Here is a 21,251-nt window from a genome sequence, read left to right as displayed (position 1 = left end):
TACACACACACACACCCATCCACCCACCCCATGAGCTGCTTTCATCAAAATCCACTCTATGTTTTGTAACCTGTATATGAAAAACCCTATCCTTTCTTTTATATATTCCTCTAGAGCAGATGGGGGGAAAGCTGTAACACAAATGAAAAAGGAAGCCTTAACTCTCGAAAACTAATACCCTGAAAATCTTGTTGGGCTGTAAACTGCCACTGGAGTCAAATCCTGTTCCACAGCTGTCTGCCTAAAACATAAATGTTTTCATAGCCATCCACAAAGGCTTATGGCACAAAAGCAGCTTTACCTGTTCGCAGGTAAGGACTTAACTGGAAAGCTCAGCTGATAAGAAACAAGAGATGGTCTGAAAAAAATGACTGAAAGTTGTTGCTCAATATCACCTAAATTTTGGTTGCCATACAAGGAGAGGGGGTGGGTTCACACTATCCTGAGATAAATCTCTAGGGCAAGGGGGGGAGCTTTCATCCAAAATGTACATTTAATGAATGAGACAAAGCAATAGAGTGAGAAAATATATTTGCAACAAGTTACACATTCATGTGAGCAACAAGCAAAGATTGAGGCACAGTACTTTGTTTCTCCAGATCAAAGTTAAATGCATCAGCGTATGGTGATGAGAGTGATTGTGTCATTTCTCAATCGGTTACCTTTCCTGCCTCTCTACTCCCACCACCAGTTCTCCACAGTGAGCAAGGGAACTGTTGACATCCAAATTTAGTAAGTAAAAAACCCCCAGAGAAGTAGGGGAAGGATATCTTGAAGCTCTCCCTTCAAGCCTTTCCAGCATGTGAATAGGAAACCAATTGTTCCAAATGACTTAATAAGAGATTTTGTGCTTGAATCAACCAACTGATTTCCTCCTAAGCAAGGTGAACATGTGCATATTTAAACAATCAGGGTGTAGATTAAGTGGCTTGTAGAGTATTTCACAGGAACTCATTTTTACACAGCCTTCCGTGACTTGGGAAGATACATTATTGCATTCCAACTTCTCCTTACAGCTATGACTGGACAATGAAAGATTCATTAATGCCAAGATATTTAAGGATTTGTGTTTTTCAGGCTCTCATAATCCAAACTAATTATCAGCCAACACAGGTTGCCACAGAGGTCCACATTCTAGAACACCACCGCAATGCATACCACTTCATAAAATGTTTATTTAGGATGGTAACACATGAGACGTTGTCATGCATCAGCTCAGTAAAAAAGGGTATCAATGCAAAGATGAGAAAGAATAGTACTTGGTGCTGCTAATTCAAGAATAAGGTTTATAAAAAAATTATACTAAATTGTTCAAAACGGGCACATTCTAAAACTTGAAGCTAAACACAGACATTGCTTGTAAAGTTACTCATTTTAAAAAAGTATGTAGACAATGTTTTAAAAAACTGCCATCTACAGAGGACTTCAAGTTGGACAACTGTCACAAGGTTCATCCTTAAAAGCTGTTAGCAATAAGGGTATCATTAAGAAAAAGTAGAGGCTTCGAGCACCCACAAAATGTGGAACCATTTAATCTTGAATAAAAAAACCCAGAAGGGTCTGCTGCTAACATCGCAAATGCAAAACCTCCATATTCAAAAATCCCGCATTGGCACCAAATACTCCCAAGCTAATGTCTTCAAAAGGTAACGGAGGTAGAGGGTGGCATGTGCTGGCAGACACTATAGGTCCCTATGGGGAATAAACAGTAGGGGAGGGGAAATCCTTTTTGATGTTAAGAAAATTTATGAAATGGCAACATCCCAGGCATGAGAACTCTGTCCCATTTCTGGTTTTGACTTGTTGACAACCCCAACACATTCAGCTTGTGGGAAAAAAATAAATACAGTGGAATGGAATCCGAAATCAAAATTGTTACCATCCATCAGTCAGCACACATCTGTGTGCACCAAAGCAAAGTCAGTAATTTGAAAAGAATTCTTGGAAAATAAAAAGTGTTTGCACTTAATGTCTGGTCATATACAATCCCACACACAAAAAAATCTCACTTTTGGAACTATTCCAATTGAACCTACACACTGAATTAATTCACACAGTATTAAGTTTCTTTATGTAAAAAATCTTTATACATAGTAATAAAAAAAGATAGAGGGCAAAGATGCATCAAACAGAAGTCAGCTGGTTGTTCTCTGGTCCTACAGAGCCCGCCGATGACCCTCTACGAGAAAGAGTTGGGAGACTTTCTGTCTCAAGCATCTTCACCATTTGCATGTGGTCAGGATTGTTCTAAGCATCCAGGATGACAGATGCTGATGATGTGGATTTTGGCACTTATGCTGGCAAACTCAGCTTCTTTCCTTTGAGTACTAAGGGAGGGGGAAAAGAAAAGAGTTATTAAATCAATGCAGGCACCCCCAAAACTGCGAGCAGCTGAAGTATGAAAGTTGTTTGGATTTACATAGCATATACAGTAGCATGATCCAGCCCAAGTTTGATCATTTTAGGTCCAACTGAGTTCTGTGAAAAGGAAGTTAGATTTAATCCTCTGGGAAACTCAATATGGCATACACAGATGATGTCTCCCATCAAGACACTGACCAGACTAAAGGCTTGTTGAAAGTTATGGCATCATCTGACCACACCCTGGGCCCCGTTAAGCGTGTAGTTAACTCCAAGATCAACAGGATGCACAAGTGCTTTAAATGGTGCATATGATGTTTACAGCATATCAGCCCAAAAGCCAATTAAGATTGGAGTGGGGAGTCCTGCTAGCAGCACGTGGGGGTAGTGGCAGAGAGAAGCAGGGACTGGCTGTTGCGTTTTGACTCTTAGCTGCTTGCAAAGTTTTACGGACTTGTGGATTCTTCTCAGCTCTTGCTTTTTGGAAAAACAGACCAAAATATTTCAAACAGATAAAGTAACACTAATGCTGGCAGCTCTCTTTTTGAAACAAGAGCCAAGAGTCCGAGGATTAACAACACACCCCACTGCTCTTTCAAATTTAGGTACTGAAAATAATTCTGCGGCACAAGCAATCATCAGGTTGGCAACTGCAACCAGAGTGGAAGTTTTCCATGGTGGCTCAAGCTGAGGAACCAGCTGCCATTTAAAAGTGTGCCCTTTTTAAAAGATCCTAAAAGATTTCTAATTTGAGACAAGCTTTTATTTTTTTAAGCCAACGTGTTTAATTTTATCAAGTGTATATTGGTTCATAGGTCCTTGATGTGTTGTTTAGAAAAGTTTACAATACGCCCTTCAGTACAAAGATTCTCAAAGAAGGATATAATAAGTAAAAACAAAACAAGAATTAACAATTGCACCCCTCTATTCGCATTAATCCATGAGATTCTCTACTCTGGAAGTAGAGTTGAGGACTTCCAACTTGCAAAATTAATCAGTCTTCAAAGAAATGGTGGCAGTACAAGATTTGCCTGCCTTCTTATCCAGCTCAAGGTTGACCACGTGCTGCAAAAATATGCCAAGGCACATGGATTCTACTTAAAATGGCTATTTCCATAAACTATATGTGCACACAAGTTTAGCATGATCCAAGTATCACATTCCAGCAGGCAACCTAACTGGGATAACCAGTCTGACTTCCAGGTTTTCTATCAAGGAAGACATTCCAAAACTACTCTCATTGTTTGCAGTGTGTGCGGGGGGGGGGGGGGGTAATTTGCACTTGGGTCAAAGTCATTCCTCTCATCCCATTTCATTCTGTGGGAGATACACAAGTAACCAGGAACCAGGCATTCCTACCAGAATCGCCAAGTGAATCATTAGAGATTTGGCATACAAACATGAAACCAGACACTAGGGTCTCTTGGAAACCTAAGCTAAAACAATGAAATCCCACTGGTGAAACCAAGACCCAAATAGTACTATAGTGGCTCTGTGATGAATGTTAGACTTTAAAAAGAAAAATTAACCTGCTTGGTTTTATTTTCTGGTGTTTCTCCATAAACAGGGAAAAGGGCAAAGTGAGACTCAGACAATGTGGATAGCAAACAGTATAGTGTAGTGGTTAGAGTGCCAGATTGGGATTTGTGAGACTCAGAGTCAAATTTCTACTGTGCTATGGAAGCTTTGGAGCATTCATACACTCACAGCTGAACCCACCTCACAGGGTGGTTGTTGTGAGGATAAAATAGAGAGAATGATGTAAGCCAATTTGGGTCCCTACTGGGGATAAAAGTAGGGTATAAATGAAGCAAATAAATAAAACATGGGTATCTTTACACAACACAACAGGTTATATAAAGGTAAGAAAAGAAGAGACTCTGGGGCAAGACCCGTAGGAGGAGAAGCAGTCTGACTAAGAGCTAAAGACAGATAGCAATGTTTCTTTTGAGGAGAAGACACTTTTAAAATGAATCATATGCTCAGGATTCCATGGCGGCCATGAGATTCTGCAGCTAAGATGAAGTTATACATAACACAAAAGGACCTTAGTTATGTTGTTTTCTTCATTGCAGTGTGTGGTGAACACAATAATCCAATCTAAAGCTGTGCACATTTTGAAGATGTTTTCAAGGACAGAATAGGAAGTTTAGCCATTCCTAAAGACAGTATTAAAAGGACTAATAACAATTCCAAATTCTCTCACTGGGATGTATTTCTGAATATTTGTGTAAAGCAAGCCATCTGCATACAAAACGGAAAATGTATTTAAAAAACCCATTAATGCGACAAGTAGTTGGCAAACAATGGGAAATGCGTGTGTTCAAAAATGGGAGTCCTGAATTGCCAGGGAAGTTGCTATCCCAAGGAAAAATTAACAAAACCAAAACCTACAATCTCTACACACACAGGCTAACAAAGACATCCGTATTTCAGAAAGAAGGATGTGTTGCTTATTTCACACACACCCAACTAAGATACCCAAATCTGTGCTAGAAATAATACGACAGATGCCTATGCTTCCTGTTTGGCAGTAAGAACTACGGTGAATCACTAGATTCAAATCTTGGCCACACTTTTCCCAGGGCAACTTGAGAAATAGAAAACCCCCACCAAGCATCCATAACATCTGCCTCACAAATATACTGAACAGCAGAATGAGTTAACACTATTATCATGCACAGGTCTTCGTACTGAAGAAATTGCAAAGAATCAAGGAAACACAACTTATACTCTCAAGTTTACAAAAACACGACGGTCACACACATTCTCACACACATCTTACCTTTTGTAACATACAAATAGAAGAAGTCACAATACAGAATGGTCTGAACCACGCCTGCCACAACAGCTATGAGATCAAAGAATCCCTCAAAGTAGAAGCGCCAAATCCAGTTGATAAGGTACAAGGCACGGTACAGGCCCAAGAAGAAAAGGTAGTGGGTAGTGATGGTCTCCGCTTCCCCAGTTTTACTGATCATAAAAAGCTGAGGCAGGATAGCAACTGACTCCAAGTAGATGGAGAAGGTCCACAAGATCTGGAGGGAAACAGGCAGGATAGATGTTTAAAGCTATAACATTGCACTCACACCACTATTAATTTGGACTAGCATCAGCTGTGCTACCCAAAATCTTTTAATGAGCCCATGCAATCATTTTGCTGCTTTCTCTCTCATACATGTGAACCAGCTCTCAAAACAACTGATATTTGCACTCATGTACTAGTGAACTCACAATTAACAGTTCTCTCTGGGGGCCATGCATTATTCTATACCCCACCTTTTCCCCCAATGGACACCCAAGGTGGCTTACGTAATTCTCCTCTCCTTCATTCTAGCTAGAAAATTAAGAAACCAAATCCTTCCTAATTACTGTCTTCTCAGATAAAATCCTATGACCCTGAAAGCTTTTCTTAAGAGTTCATTGCTAAATTTCTGTTAAGGAAATCCACATCTTTAGCTCTACTGGTGGTTTTGCCATTCAGAACCTAGCCCCCTGAGAAATTCACCGTGTCAAAAATAACCATGTGTCAGCTTCATTCATCACCATTTCTAGAAAAAAAACTGTAACATTATGGCATGCTACAGAATGCAAAAGCGGTAAGTCATGTCATCCAAATGGCCACCTGTGGTTCATTCTCTTACCTCCATATCAGAACTCTGAAGCTCAATTTAATCCTGCCTTGGAAGCAAGAGAACCAAGCTACAGTTTGCAAGCCTAATGAAGCAAACCGTGGTTTTCCACGAATGCAGAGATGATTAATTTCCAAACTACATGCAATAGGAAAGAGAATGCTAGGAGACTCGTTCCTGTAATGGCTAATGAGCGGTACCTTTTTTGCATAAGGAGCCTTCCTTTGTTGCAAGTGGCTCCTTCCCTCAGAATTAAAGTGACTATTCGGCTGTTTTTGTTGTAAGCATTTATAAACTGATACATTCAGGTACGTGAAGGACAAAAAAATTAGGAATACAGCTGCCATTCAAATGTAAATTACATCAAGAAAGGGCACCACCTGGCTCCTCCATGCTTGGCTCCCTTGACGTTACAGGATCTTTGACCTCAATTTAGAAAGAGGGAAGCATCCACGCAACTGTGATTCCAAATCTACCAATGGGGCTAAAGGTATCAGTGACGAGGGAAGTCAATATTGTCTTTCTGATAACACTGTGAACTGCTCTGAGGACTTTACTCCTGTGCACTGTGCATTATAGTTGTTTATTATGTCTTTTTTTGTTTTATCATTGTTTCAGTTCCGTATTGGATTTCTGCTTTTTTTTCAGATTCCTATGCCCTACTGTATTGTTTACTGAACGCTCCAGCTATTGATTGTATTGAATTACACTGCACAATCCACCCTGAGACTCTGTGAGAAAGGCAGACTATAAATAATGTAAATAAAATAAAAATAAATACAATTAAGCACCAATGGTACAGGAACTGATCTGGAGGATCCAACCCACTGCACTTGAATCCAGCTTTTGATTACTAAAAATCCTGAAAACCACACGCCACCATTTCTATGTATTGTTTTTATCTCTGCAGATCTGTCCTTTAGTGGTTAGCACCCCCTAATGGTTGAGACTGGGAGGAGCAGGCACAACACACTTCAGTGCTGGAACACACAGATCAAGGAAGGACGTAGAAAGCAGCGCCAGGACACTTCTTCCTCCCCACCCTTTCCTAGGGAGGCTTAGCCTACCTTTAACAGAGGAAACCTTCCTCATTTAACTGATATATACCATGTCTATCACCCTCCCCTCTATTTTTAGCAAAATACAACTTTCAAAAAAAAGATTGTAGTTCTTCTTAAATTCTCCAGATGGCACCAAACACTTCCAGTGCCATTTGAGGAACTGAAGTTGCAAGAAAACAAAAGACAAGAAAGCCAGATGAAATTTCTCACCTCTCTTGTCTTTTGAACCAAATACACTGTAAACATTACAAGAATCCATTCTGTTAAAAGTAGTTGGAATAATGGTTGCTCCAAAAGACCAACAAGTGGGCCTTTGGAAAGAATTTGGGTTCCAATACATAAGATGGAGTCTGGACTTGTGGCTTCTCCCAACCTTGCACTCTATAGTTTAAGACTATGGCAGACAGTTGCTGGCCATGTGGGTACATAATGTAAACAGAAAGAACGACCCAACAGAAAAACAAATGTTTCATCTCTTCCACATTGCTTTAGCTGATCAAGTTTTCAAAACACAAGTCTGAAATCCAAGATCTATATTTCAAATACCAAGTTCAACCTGGCCTCTGTGACTGTAGCTGAAATTCAGTTTCTGTTACCTTGCAAATTATACAATTTTGTGTTACCTAAGTTTTTTTCTCTGCTGTATTAATCTGATTTTATTCATAAATGTGCACATTTCAGTACATTTATATTTATTAGCACACACACTTCTGAATTTCACTCAGTGCATCTGTTATTTTTTTTATGCCCGCCGTCCTCATCTGGGTATATTAGCCTGGGGCTGGCTCCTGAAGATGGGAGCTGTCTTGAGTCTATGACATTCAGGGAAAACAGCTTTTACACTGGATGATCAATCTGAATTTGGAAATAATCACCTATTGCTCAAACCGGATGATCCACACATCTGCTTTCTGCTGGTTTTGGCTACATGAAGTCAGGTCCTCCTTCTCCCATAGGATGTTTGCTTTTTCCACATAGAATCTATAAAGTATAGGTGGACTGCAGTTTCTGTCTCACCCTTGGGGTGTAGAAGAAGTGTCCCTGCATAGGTTTCCCTTTTTGGAATCCAAGAGAGTTTAGATTTTTTTAAAAATTAGGACCAGCAGCACAGATGTTTTAAAAGTGCACACAAAGCAGAGTTTTCAAGAAAAAAACTCCGAAAAGGAAAAGCAAACAAGCTTGCTTGAAGCTGCTTCCACCTCAGCTCAACTGCGCAGGCTGAACAGTCCGAAAACCTAATTAGGCATGTAAGAGCTCTGTTACAAGTAATTCTCAGGCTTGTAGTAGCCAAATGCTTAAAACAGCATGCAGTTTAACAACCTGGACACTCCCTGTGGCTGCGTAATTCTCCTCTTTAAAAATCCCTCTCTTCTTCCCTACTCTGTAAGCTTGCCATCCTTGACAATCACACATACATGGACTAGCAAGAGCATTCCCTAGAACAGTGTGACCCAGCAAACAATTCTTTGCTAATGTTCAGTTACCTGGTAAGACGTTTATCAGAATGTTATGTGACATGCGCTTGGACAAGTGCGAAGAGAAGAGGTTACTACTTAAACACCCTCGCCCCCAATATTTTTGTTTTAAGCACACAGGAAAAAAATCTTTCAACCTACCAAAACAGCAGATCTATCTCAACCAGTAACTAGTGGCAAATACCTTCCTTTCAACCCACCACCCAGACATAATGTTATTCAACACATCTTTGAATGAACCTTATAATGTGCACCCCCCCATACACACACACAAAGCACAATGTTCTCTTCATTTCAGTTTGGAATATTACATCATGTCAGAACCCAAACAACATGAAAAAATAAAGACGCTGACCTCTAGAGGAGAGAAGTCATGATTGACGAGGAACGACAGCCCACCAACTGGAACCACGAGGAACTCCACTCTGAATGTATCATGGTTCCCATCATAGGTAGCCTTAAATTTCATGTAAATCAGGTAGACTGTGGCATACGAGCAAGCAATGTAGATAAGCTTTAAAAGGGGGGAAGAAGACACAAATGTGTTATCAGGCTTTCAGTCTGTGCTTCCACCATTCAAACAGAAGCATTTAATAAATACAGTAAGGGACAGAAAGGATCTTTGTTGACCATTCAAGTGAGTGCTCCCTCACCCCCATTTGTTTCAGATACATTCATCAGCAGGTTATATTGGACACAAGTTAGAAAGCTGTCAACCTTTCCCCTAGAATATAAAGGAGCAAGTATTAGAAAGAGAAATGGGTATCTGGAAGTATTTTTTTCCAGAGGTACCTGCTGATACATATGGACTCATACAGATTTTTAAGGAAAACACGGCATATCAATCTAAAAATGTCACTATTTGGAAGTCACTAAAGGCAATACTAATTCCAACTATGTTTGCTTCTCTCCGATTTCTGCCCATTCAACTAGGAGCTAGTAAAGACATTTTATGTAGCTGCAGTTTATAAGAAGCTATGTACATGGTCTACTCCTGTTAGCAGTAAGATGCAGTGACTTAAAGATTGCAACAGCCATTAATGGAAAAACTGCTCCTCTTGTATGATGAGCCATACCACACCAGACATTAATGGCAAAGAGAACATTTTTTTAATGCTTGTATCAGTACTAAGGCTGCAATCCAGAATACGCCTAATGGTCAGCTAGTTGCCCTGAACTCTGGAGGACTTACTACTGAGTGAACATGGTCATTTCTGGTTACAAGTTTATTTAAGCAGCAGGTGAAGCGATCTTTGTGATTCTAGTTTAGACATTTGAGGAAAAGCACTGTAGTGTGGTATAGTGAGTAGTGTGTTAGCCCAGTATCTGGGAAACCCAGGTTTGAATTCCTATTCTGCCATGAGAGCTGGCTGGGGTGACCTTGGGTCAGCTGCTCTCTCTATCCTATTTCATGGGGTTGTTGCGAGGATACAATGGAATGGAGAACAATGTAAGCTACTTTCGGTCCCCACCACGGGGAAAAGCAGCATATAAGTGAAGTAAATAAATACATACAGAGCTTTCTATGAAAGTAACTAAGTAAAGGCCACACAATGAGCATTTAAAACTGTTAACTTTCTCCACCTTATGGACAGGGAGAAGAAAGATATTTCAGGGAAGTGGATTTTTGCATTCGCCTGAAAAACACTGCACAAAGATTCAGTTAACAAGATGGGGAGACTGGAGGGTAATGGAAGGTTAATGGACTCACTGAAAGTCACACAGCATGTCTGTGATGCAGCCAGAATCCAAGGCACCACCTAATCCATTGGGCCAAAAGGACCACAAGGCAGGAATTTTGGGGGGGGGGGGTAATCATTTAAGAACATATTCTCAGGAAAGAAACCATTTAACAGAAACACAAGGCAGAATTTAATTGCAATATGCTGTGAAACGAACCGGGGGTGGTGGTGGTGGGGGGGTGGCAGTGTGAATTCCTGTATCTGGGATGGTAGTTTAATAAGCCAAGCAGGGTACATCCCTCGAAAGCAATCTGGCAAAGCAGTGCCAACAACAATACAGACAGGAAACTGGAAAGAGGCACAAGCAACTGGCTGAACCACAAAATTATAAACCCTCAAGGGAGGGATTCTGTATTTAGCAAAGGGTTTAGCCTTCTGCTCCTAAAAGCCAAGCCAGATGGATCTGATTCACTTGCTGGACACATTTATACATAAAATAGGTGACAGAGTCCTGATATTTCTTGTCCAGCTTGGCTCATTTCCTACTATTGCAGCAGGGTAAAAAAGTATTTCAAGCCACAGAGGGGTAGCACAGAAAGGCAGAGGAGGTTTCAGTTCTCCTCGCTCATGAGATCCTTTCATAGACTTCCCCACTCCTGACTTTGTAGGTAGATGGGACGAGACAGAACAGTGAATATGTAACAGGGGGCTGACCCATACTGTCTAGCTTGGCCCTAGGAGATGGTCCTCCAGCCACCTTAATTAAGCTATATGTGATCTTTTTCTTGCTGGTCATTTGACTGTAAGAAATCTGAAAATTAAGCTCATGTTGCAAGCAAGAGAGAACAGGCTATGGCACCTGCATAATACTATGTAAAAAATTACAGCAAGAAGCACCGTCTTATACCACTTTCAGGCCTCTTTCTTTGCTCAATTCCCACTTTTCCCTCCATTCTACTTTTGCTAATTTCACCTTTTTAAATTCCCCCCCCTTCACCTTTTACTAAACTCTCTGCTCCCTTTTTCTACTCCTTCCTTCCCACTTCTCTTTTTCCATCTTTTGGGCATCTATATTTGCTTGCACAAATGTGCAAAGCACAAATAAATTAGTGGATGTCAGTTTTCTCCTCCTCTACTGTAGAATTTCTTGTGAGAAGGGGCAGCGATTTGCAGAAGAGATCACTGCAGAATTTCAGAGGCAGAATTTCAGCCGCACATCAATTCCCAAACAGAGTGGTCTTTGGGATTGTGTGTGCTTCATCCTGCTAGCAGAGATTTAAAACTTTATTGGCAGTAGTTATGTGAAGTAACTTAATTATGTAAAGTAAAAAAAAAAGACCCAGATTCCTCTAACTATTCAACCTGGAAGCTTCCACATGGATTCACCTTTGGCTTTGCAACATATACAAGAGAATTCTCTCTGTGGCCTCAGACAAAGCACAGCTCTGTGAAAGTTTCACTGAAACTAATAAAATCGGCTTCTAAGAAATGCTTTGGACGGTGAGAGGCTTGTGTCACATTTTCACACCTGGAATGGTCAAAATCAAGCCCAGTAAATTAAGAGTCAATGAGTGGACCAAATTAAGTAGATTTTAGAGGATCAGCTCTTATGGAAGGCATTGCTCCCATTAAGTGAGATGCAAAATCTTTCCATCTTTTCAAAACTGTTGTGTGTTCTCTGAGCAGACAGAGTACTTTGACCATAAGATAAACATACTGACAACTGCCACTAAGTACTTTTTGACAGATCCAAACATACGTAAGAATTTGACTCAAGTTTCTTAACATATGTGTGTGTGTATACGCACACACACAAAAAACTTCTACTCCCCATGAAAGAGAAGGATGAGGTCCACATTTGCTTAGCTTCAGTAGCTCTGCAACATCAGAACCACTCAATGATCATGCCTCTTAGCATTTTCTGTTACTGGCACAATATTCAACCCAACTCTTTGCACCAAGTCATTCTACCCAACTCAGAATGAATATCCATGTAAACATTTTATGATGCAGACAAGTACACTTTTTGATGCGCTCAAACTTAGTGGCTTGAGGTAGCACAGAACACACCATGGTTTTTACCATGATCAGATGGGTTCATTATCATACCCTCTCACATGTACACACATGCACATGGCTGCTTTTGTTTTACGCAAGAGCAGCCTCAGAAATAAGAGCTCTGCTTCAGTGAATCCCAACAGTCCGCTGTAATTTCATAGGGGCAGATGGGCCTTAGTAGAATAGCTTTAAAGCAGCAATATGTTCAGAAGACTTGAGTAAAAGCAGAGTGTGCAATGGACGTGGAGGTCAAATCCATTGTCAGAGAATAAACTGGGCTGCAAAGTAAGCTGCCTCAACAGTCTTTTCCAAACAGCTTTGCATCACTGCCAATAAGTCTGTCCACACTCATAATACAGAGTGCCCTGCCTTACAGGGCCTATACACACAAAGCTCAGGATGGTTAGCGGCACAAGGGCAACTTACTGTACTGTCTGCCAACCTGTTCCTTTCTTTCAGCTGCACACACCGTCTCTGCACTGTACATCAGCATGAATTTTAATAGGGACAGGACGTGGGCTATTTGTAGGCTATACGCTTTTGCTCTAGTTCTTGCAAAGGCCAGCTCATCAGCGGCCTCTTTCACATAAAACATACCATACCTTCATAGAAGTGTTATAGAATGAAATGAACGCAGTGAAGAGATCCAGGTAACGAGTAGTGAAGACCAGTGCAAAGAGAAGCTGGCTTTTCCCAGATATACCTAAAGCAAGAAAAGAAGTAAGCATGAAAAAGCGGGTCTTTACAAAACTCAAAAAGTGTAAAAATTCCCTTTATCCAAAAGACTAAGCTGTCCACATTCACTGGGTGTCCACTCAATGGGATCCTATGGAAAAAGCAGGAGTTCATTTGTGCAAGTCTGTTGAACTCCAGAAGCTTTAGGACACCTCCCTCTCTCTGCTATCTATTTCTTTTACTATTAATTTTATTAAACAGGATGTTGGACTAGATGGAGTACCGGTCTTGATCCAGCAGGGCTGTTCTTATTCAGAGATAACTACTAAAAACACCACACAAAACTCCAGCAAGTTGTAAAGCCTTTGACTAACAGCCACGAAGATACAGACACTGATTTTTCAGTGCCATCTAAAGTAGAGCTACATCTTCCTAAGTCCTTTTGCCAACTATGGATAGTGTGGAGATAGCTTTTCGTCCTTGCAATTTACTGAATTCGCTGAGGGGTGCGCACCCTGAAAATATTCGGGTTTCCCCAAACCGGGGAAAAAATTCAGGAATACCCAAAACCAAGTCACTTCAGATTTGGATATTTGAATCGCTTCGGTATGGAGAGCCAGTTTGGTGTAGTGGTTAAGAGCACAGGGCTCTAATCTGGAGAGCCGAGTTTGATTCCCCACCCCTCCACTTGAAGCCAGCTGGGTGACCTCGGGCTAGTCACAGTTCTCTGGAGCTCTCTCAGCCCCACTCACCTCACAGGGTCTTTTGTTGTGGGGATAATAATGGCATACTTTGTAAACCACTCTGAGTGGGCATTAAGTTGTCCTGAAGGGCAGCATATAAATTGAATGTTTATTATTATTATTATTATTATTATTATTATTATTATTATTATTATTATTAAGATTCGAAGCAACCAACCCCCACTCAGCCCCCTGTCCCCTCCACTGTACTTACCTGGCCGGGTGGAGAAGGCCAGAGCTGCCGGCCTGCACAGCCAGATGGGCGCAGGGAAGGCCGGAGCCACCTCCTCTACTGCTGTGTGGCCCCGCAGGGCAGCGGGGAGGGCAGGAGCTGCCTCCTCTGGCCCTTCCTGCCCTTCAAATGGCAGCTGCAGCGGCCATTTGAGGAGCAAGAAGGGCCTTCTCTGCCTCCTCCGCTCCGGTGCAGCCCCGCAGAGCGACAGGGAGGGCTGGAGCTGCCGCTGGTGCCAACGCGCCTCCTCCTCTAGGTCCACAGCAGTCTACAGGACGGACAGATCTGGCAGCACGCAGCCCAGCAGGGCGAAGGGGAAGGCCGGAGCCACTGCCGCCACCTCCACAACTTGCTGAGCAGCCAGGAAGGCTGGAGTCACCGCTGCCACGCCACCACCTCCACCACCACAGTGGCAGAGCCAAGGTAAGTGGGAGAGGTCTGGGGGGGGGGGAGACATTTAAAGGGCCTGCTGCTTGCAAGCAGCAGGAAAGGGTCCCTTTAAAGTTCAGCTGTCAGGTGGGGTAAGCTGAAGTTTAAAGGGACCTGCCACTTGCAAGAAGCAGGGAAAGGGCCCTTTAAACTCGGGCCCCAAAGTTTCCCGAATGCGTTGGGAAGCTTTGATTCGGGATTTCCGAATCAGGGCCAGCATGCTGGCTCCAATTCGGGAATCCTGAATTTTTACAGATCAGGTCTGATTTGGGTATTTTACCCAAATTGGAAACCCAAAGCGCACACCCCTAGACACAAGTAATTTACTTTGGGTTCCAGTTCTGGAGATTGTCTTTATGAGTATTATTGATGGTGAGACTCTCTGAGGAAGATCTGATGGAAACAGGAGCAGACCTAGGCATCTTGTTAGCAGCTCACCTTGGAATATAGGTTATCAGCTGTTCACCTTGGAATATAGCTTATTAGCTTTAATTGCAGCCTGGTTTTACTGACAACTAAACTAGTAGCTTATTGTACTACTCTATTTACCAACTTCTTATACTGTTCAGCCCTACTTATGATTCAGTCTCTTGTGTGAAGCTGGAGGCTATTGGTTCAGCATAGCCCCAACCAGTGGGATATTTTGTATTACTGCCATTACATTATGTATATTGTGAATTGTGTGCTTTTCTACAGATGTCTGTATTGTATTCATTGAGTTTAGTTGTTGTACAGAATTATAACATCACCAGTGTGCATCTGTGTTAGTGTATAATTTATATTTATTGGATTCATTCACAGATTTAATGCAGAATTTGATATACAATTGTTCTATACATTATTCTTGATCTTAGTGCAGTGTTACTTTTGTTTCTGCTAATGTTTACACCGCCTCCCCCCCCTTTTATTTTATATATTGTACCGAGGCATTACATGCCCAATTATCAGCTCTGTCCCATACAGCTCAATGTGAACAAAGCATCCTAGCAGGTGGTGATGCATATTCTAGCATTCTATAACAACAACGAAAAGTTGCAGATACTGCATGACTAAGCCTAAGTGTTTAGAGTTATTAGTTTGTAAGGGATGAAAGTCGAACACCACAGGGCTCAACCATAAGAAAATAAGTTATTTACAGAGGTTACTACACTGAGGCCAGGTATTCCTCCCAGTCACAGGTGTGGTGGACAAAGAGCTGTTTCCTTAGTAGTATGCTGTGCATGAAGCTCTCTGCATAAGGTGGATGACCTTGAACCAGGTGGCCTTTAAAGCAGATACTGCTATTCCAGAGGGCTTGGGGTCAATTGATTAATGAGGCATCGAATGCTGGCCTTTTGCTGGTACATTTCACCAATTTCTCTGTTGGACACTATTGGCTGCTGTTCCGTGGTCTTTTTCTGCCTTTTTCTATAGTTGTTCACTGGAAATACTTCTTTGTGCTACTTCCACAGTCAACTTGGGGGCCCCTTCAAGGCTAAAAGGCAGGGCAGAAATGTGTGACCGCAACAGACCTATTCTAGGCCTCCATGTAGTTGTTCTTAATGCCATCTTGTTGCTGAAGAGGCAGAGGCCTGGAGTAGAAAGCCCATCCTCCTCACTTAGTTCAGTGGGGCTCAGCATTCTGTAAGCATGCATAGGATTGGGCTGCTAGGATGTCAGTTGTGTTTATTAAACTCATAGCCTACCCTAACAAACAATAGTTCTCACTTACTCTGCATGCAAGGATAGCCACTGATTTTTCAAACTCTTATCTACAAATAATTAGAATCTGTGGCTTTAAAAAAGCTACAGTAAAATACCAGGCGAGTAGTCAACTGTGACTGATCCATCTCACCACTGGATAACATTCTCTTCTCTCACTGGTGCTTACTGTTTGTAAGGGACAGCTCAATCACAGGAACACAAACAGAAAAAAACACCACAGGGTCAGATTAATACAAGGTTCAGACATAGAAATCTAGCTCAAAATCAGATTATTCATGCATGGTAAGTGTTCTGCAAAGTATATGATATGCAGCTGGAAGGTACTTTTGGACTCTACACTGTACTTGGATAAACAAGTGTTGACAATTCGCAGAAAGCCTTTTTCCAAAGCTGATCTTGCCAGTTACACGTGCCTTAGTAACAACCAGACTTGATTTCTTGAATGAGCCCTGCAGCAGCTGCCTTTGAGGATAATTCAGAAAAAAACATCTGGTATAAATGGGGCAGCTCAGATTCCTTGCTAGGATGCACCACTGTGAACATGTTTAATCAATGTTATGCCATCTGCACTTGCTTCCAAATGGTTTCTAGGCCCAATTACGCTGTGCTGGCTTCAACCTTAAAGCTGTGAATGGCTTGGATCATGGGAACCTAAAGAACAGGCTCCAACCTTATTGTTCAGTCTAAGACCTGAGAGCCACATGTAGCATCAGCCTTAAGGCCACGTGTTTGGCTGGATTCAAAGTCAGGGCATTCTCTTCTGCAGCCCCACACTTATGAAATGCTGTTCTCCAGAAGCTGAGAATGACCAGATGATCCCCAGGGCCTGCCAAAATGATTTAAAGGCCTGCCTCTTCCAGAAAGCTGCAGACTGAGGGTAGTTGTTACCACTTGGAACGTTGGTCAGAAAAGTGGTATATACATATTTAACTTAAGTAAATAAATATTCTACTATTTACTGTTTAAAAGATTTCTAATTTTATATTCTTTGATTTTAAATTGCATCATAAGCACCTTGGGGACCAAATGTGGTCAAAACCGCAGGTAGTCTAGGTATATACCAAATAGACTTTAACAGCTAACGTTTTAAATTAAGACATTGACTTGCTGGCTTTAAACAAAAACATTAAACGGGAGCCCAGAAGCTGTAGGACAGCAAGTTCTTCCCCGAGGTAATTCTGGTCCTATCAACCTTGTTGGCATGAGAGACTTCCCAAAACATAACTAGATGAGCACTAAGAAATTGACACAAAATATGGAGCAAGAATACAACTGACATTTCTCTCTCAGGCAGCTTCATTTGCCACACCTTCAGCTAGCTGCCACGTCAGACTCGGCCAGGACTCCCAATTGAGAGCCTATTCTCTTCAGCCTTGATTCAGTCATTTGCTTCCAATTTTCAACTGGAGTTGGCAAAGCAAATAAGGAAGCTTTGCCAAGCACTCAAAAACCCTGCCGGGTCACCAATTAACCCTTTCAAAGGAAGAGAAATATAATGACTGCAAATGATCATGATCAAATCTTTAAAAAGAAAAGTTCCAGCCACGCAAGAGCTTTTGGAGCTTGCAACAAATGCAGTTTTGCATGAAAACCTGATTGTTGCACAACTTTTCTGATAAAGCAGCAAAACATATTTGGGGAAAGAGGGAAAGAAATAGCAGCTTCATCTGTTTCAGAACAAAGTTCTATTTCTTGTCCATCACATTTCTTTTAACATGCTCCACCCAAACCCCAGTCTTTAGGAAAAGCTGTAGTCTGTGGAAAGCGATTCCTTTCCACTTGCCAGTAAATTAATTCATTCTATTTATAAATATCATCTTCATAAAGAATAAATGCAGAAAAATGTTTCATGCTTCCTGTAGTTCCATTCAAGTAGACAGCACCAGGAAAATTTCTTCAATTGCGTCTCCTCAGTTACATCACACCACTGGGCTCTTTTTTGAAGGCAAAAAGGAGGGCAAACTTATTTGACCTTTACAGGCCTCATTACTGAGGAGGTATTGCCTTGATTTTGATCTTTTCCCTAAGCCTCCTGATTCTCTATGCTTCAATTTCACCTGCACTATATAGAATCTCTCTGTATCTGTGCCACTGAATTACTAAAAAGATTTATCCACCCTACTGAATCCTCTTCTCTTCAAGCACCAAGGAGAAATCATTACTTAGGCTTTGTAAACCTTTTTTTTCTTTTAAAAATGAATACTATAAGGCAGTTTCAGGTGGGTATCTCTGTTGGGTCTGCAGTAAAAGAGCAAAACTCGAGTCCAGTAGCTCCTTAAAGGCAAACAAGATTGTCAGAGTATATATAAGATTTCGAGAGTCAAAGCTCCCTTTGTCAGATACCTTTGACTCTGGAAAGCTTATATCCTGGAAATATGTCTTTAAGCAGCCATTGGACTCAAATCTTGTGATAAGGCACTGCTTCAAAATTAAGTTTGAAAGGGATTTACACATACAAGCTTAGCCTTTCTTTGGAGAACATCAGTAACCCAACACCCCCCCCCCCACCCCTAGACCATACCTCCTTCACTCACTCCACAGTATACAAACAGAATGGCATAAAGAGGCTCTATAAATGCCTCTCACATTAGGTTCAACCTCCTCCTGTCACTTTTTAAGAGCATGTATTAGAAAGTAGCGCTTCAAGGTTGACCCTTTAGAACAAAGCATCACACCACCTTTTAAGCAGGAGCATCCCATACAGCCTGCAGAATATCCGCCCCCCCCCCTGCCCCACAATCACCACCCCAAAAGCCACCCTGCACAGAAAACTGTATTCCTGAAGCTTCAAAAGGAGTACCATTCCTCCTTGCAAGATCAGAGGGCAGACTGAGAAATGGCTCTGCATCAACCAACCCCCCATATAGGGCCTTATCCCCCCCCTCCCACAATAACACCAGAAGCTTCAAAGAAAATACCACATCACCTTTCAAGAGCAGGGGACAAACCTAAAGATGCCTTCCCACCCAAATCGGACCCCTAAAACAGGGCTCCACCCGCCCCTCCCCCATAATTCCAGAAGCTTCCCCTCAAATTTCTAAGTCGACACCATCCCAGGGTGGGAAACAAGGCTGGCCTCAGAGCCCTGCCACAGAAGCCTCTTACCCCACCCCCCATAGGCCCAAGAGCCTCGACAGGGATACTACCCCCCACAAGGACAAACCTGGACACCTGCCCCCCACGCCCCCTCCAGAAGCCTCTACCTTCCTCCCAATCACCCCATAAAGCTTCCAAAGCACCAACCCGCTGTTTAATAACGCGGGAAGCAAACAGGACAGAAGCAGCAATGACCCCCAGCTTCCCCCACCCCAATTCTAGATGATCCAAAACTCTCTCTTTCACACACACGCACACGGTGGAAAACAGGGCTGGCTGTCCCTCAGACTCCCAGGCCTGCACCCCACTTTCCAAGAACGCGGGGAAGACCTAGAGATCCCCCTCCAAAAAAAGCCACCCCCACTCCCTGCAGAAAAACCCTCCCTGCATCAGTCAGGCAAGAAGGGCTACTGCAAAACGCACAGCCCCAAATCCTTCTTGGATCGGAGGGAGATGTAATCCCTCACAAAGGTCGCCAGGAGGGCTCGGCTCTCCTATCCCCCCTCAGCTGCCTCCCCGCCGGCCTCGCCCCTCAGCGCCCCCCCCCCCTCCACCAACGCACCGGCGCACGAGCGGGTCTTCCAGATCTTGAGCAGCAGGATGATGATGGCCGCCAAGTGGGAGAGGTCCCCGGTGAGGCGGAAGATGTTCATGGCGGCGACGGCGAAGGACGGGGGGGAGGCAGCGCCGGGGAGCCAACCGAAGATGGCGAGAGCTCAGCGGGCACCGAGCGACGTGGCCCGGAGACGTGGCCAGAGACAGCCAGCGCGGGCGCGGGGCACGCCGGGAAAAGAGAGCGCGAGGGGGCGGCGAGCAGGGAAAGCCACGCCCCCTCCCGGCCTCTCTCCCGGCGGAAAGGAGAAAGCTAGGGAAGCACGCGCAAGCGTGCAACGTCCTTCTTTCGCGCTCCTTCAGCGAGACGTCCTTTTCAATGGGTTGTACTGCGGCTGCGTGTAGCAAGCGTTGCCTTGACCTGTGTATCCGGGTGAATTTTAGCGTGCTTCTTTATAATCGTTTTAATTTTTTTGTGTCCATCTTTATTAAGAGGTGACCGTGCACTCGTATTTATTCGAAAGTCAGTCCTGCTGAGCTCAATGAGGATTACTCCCTAGTAAATGTGATAGGATTGCAGGCTTTATTCTATTATTTTTTATTTTGTTCCGTCTCACCGTCTAAAGGGACCAACAGGGTCATCTAGTCCAACCCAGGAAGCACAGCTATAATATCCCCAACAATCGATCCTTAAAAACCAACAACGAAGAATCCACCACCTGAGGTTCTTGTGCATCCTTATTATTGTTCATTTTAGTTTGTGTGCCTGCTCATCCCTGATTGTCATTTGCACTAGCAGGTTCATCCTTATTAATTTTAGCTTTATATGTGCATCCTTATTAATCTTAATTATTTTCCATTTTTGTTTACTTATCCAGTACCCCGTTTCCTGGGGGTAAAATGTAGACGACTGGGGAAGGCAATGGCAAACCACCCCGTAACAAAATGTCTGCCAAGAAAACGACGTGATGCGACGTCCCCCCCCCATGGGTCAGTAATGACTTGGTGCTTGCACAGGGGACTACCTTTACCTTAACCGTAATGACAATTATTGTCATGTGTTTTTAGTAACAATTGGTCTGAGCAAAAAGAATGCACGGACTTCAACTTTTACAGTATAAGAGTTTGTTGAAGGTCAATCTTAACTTTAACAAACTGTTTTGTTATTTAACATTTTTTAAAAAGTATTTCTTTAAATTTTCAATGCAAACTGCTAATAGTAAAACATAGCTGACAATGCAATCCTAATCAGAGTTATCCTCTTCTAAATCCACTGAAGTCAATGGATTTCAGAGGGTATAACTAACTGTGTTTAGGATTTAACTATCCTTCAGTAAACAGCTCATGCTAAAAGTTAATACATTTTTACATTATGGGGATCTAACGAAAAGTATGTTTATGGGAGGTCATGCTTGACATTATCCAGTTTGTAAGATTATTTTTTGTTTCCTTTTTCATACTTGCGGTTTTTAAAAATTACTTCTTCCGATAAATACGGTTTTTGAAAAGAGCAGTGGGTGGGTGGTAATTTTTTATCCCAATACATGCATT

The 21,251-nt window shown here is 42.4% G+C and overlaps 1 protein-coding gene across 1 annotated transcript; it reads right to left on the bottom strand.

The window, feature by feature from the left end:
- Nucleotides 1-1,155: 1,155 nt before the first annotated feature.
- KDELR2 (KDEL endoplasmic reticulum protein retention receptor 2) lies at nt 1,156-19,952 on the bottom strand. The gene is made up of 5 exons (XM_054992915.1): nt 19,711-19,952; nt 12,872-12,972; nt 8,885-9,043; nt 5,147-5,399; nt 1,156-2,327 (listed from the first exon to the last, which is right to left on the bottom strand). Exons 1-5 carry the CDS (start codon nt 19,799-19,801, stop codon nt 2,293-2,295), a joined length of 639 nt encoding a protein of 212 aa, XP_054848890.1. The 5' UTR covers nt 19,802-19,952; the 3' UTR covers nt 1,156-2,292.
- Between the last annotated feature and the right edge of the window lie 1,299 nt (nt 19,953-21,251).

The sequence above is a fragment of the Eublepharis macularius genome, chromosome 12 (assembly GCF_028583425.1).
Source record: "Eublepharis macularius isolate TG4126 chromosome 12, MPM_Emac_v1.0, whole genome shotgun sequence".
NCBI classification, from domain to species: Eukaryota; Metazoa; Chordata; class Lepidosauria; order Squamata; family Eublepharidae; genus Eublepharis; species Eublepharis macularius.
The sequence above is the reverse complement of the archived record's forward strand: the minus strand, read 5'-3'. Positions and strand labels throughout refer to the sequence as shown.

What these genes read in the sequence shown, in the direction of transcription:
- KDELR2 (XM_054992915.1), bottom strand. Translation starts at nt 19,801, where the DNA reads ATGAACATCTTCCGCCTCACCGGGGACCTCTCCCACTTGGCGGCCATC. An exon ending in ATGACTTCTCTCCTCTAGAG is followed by an intron (nt 5,400 to 8,884) that starts GTCAGCGTCTTT and finishes GTTTCCCTCCAG; the next exon opens with ATCTTGTGGACCTTCTCCAT. An exon ending in CTATTTGTATGTTACAAAAG is followed by an intron (nt 2,328 to 5,146) that starts GTAAGATGTGTG and finishes CCCCTCCCTTAG; the next exon opens with TACTCAAAGGAAAGAAGCTG.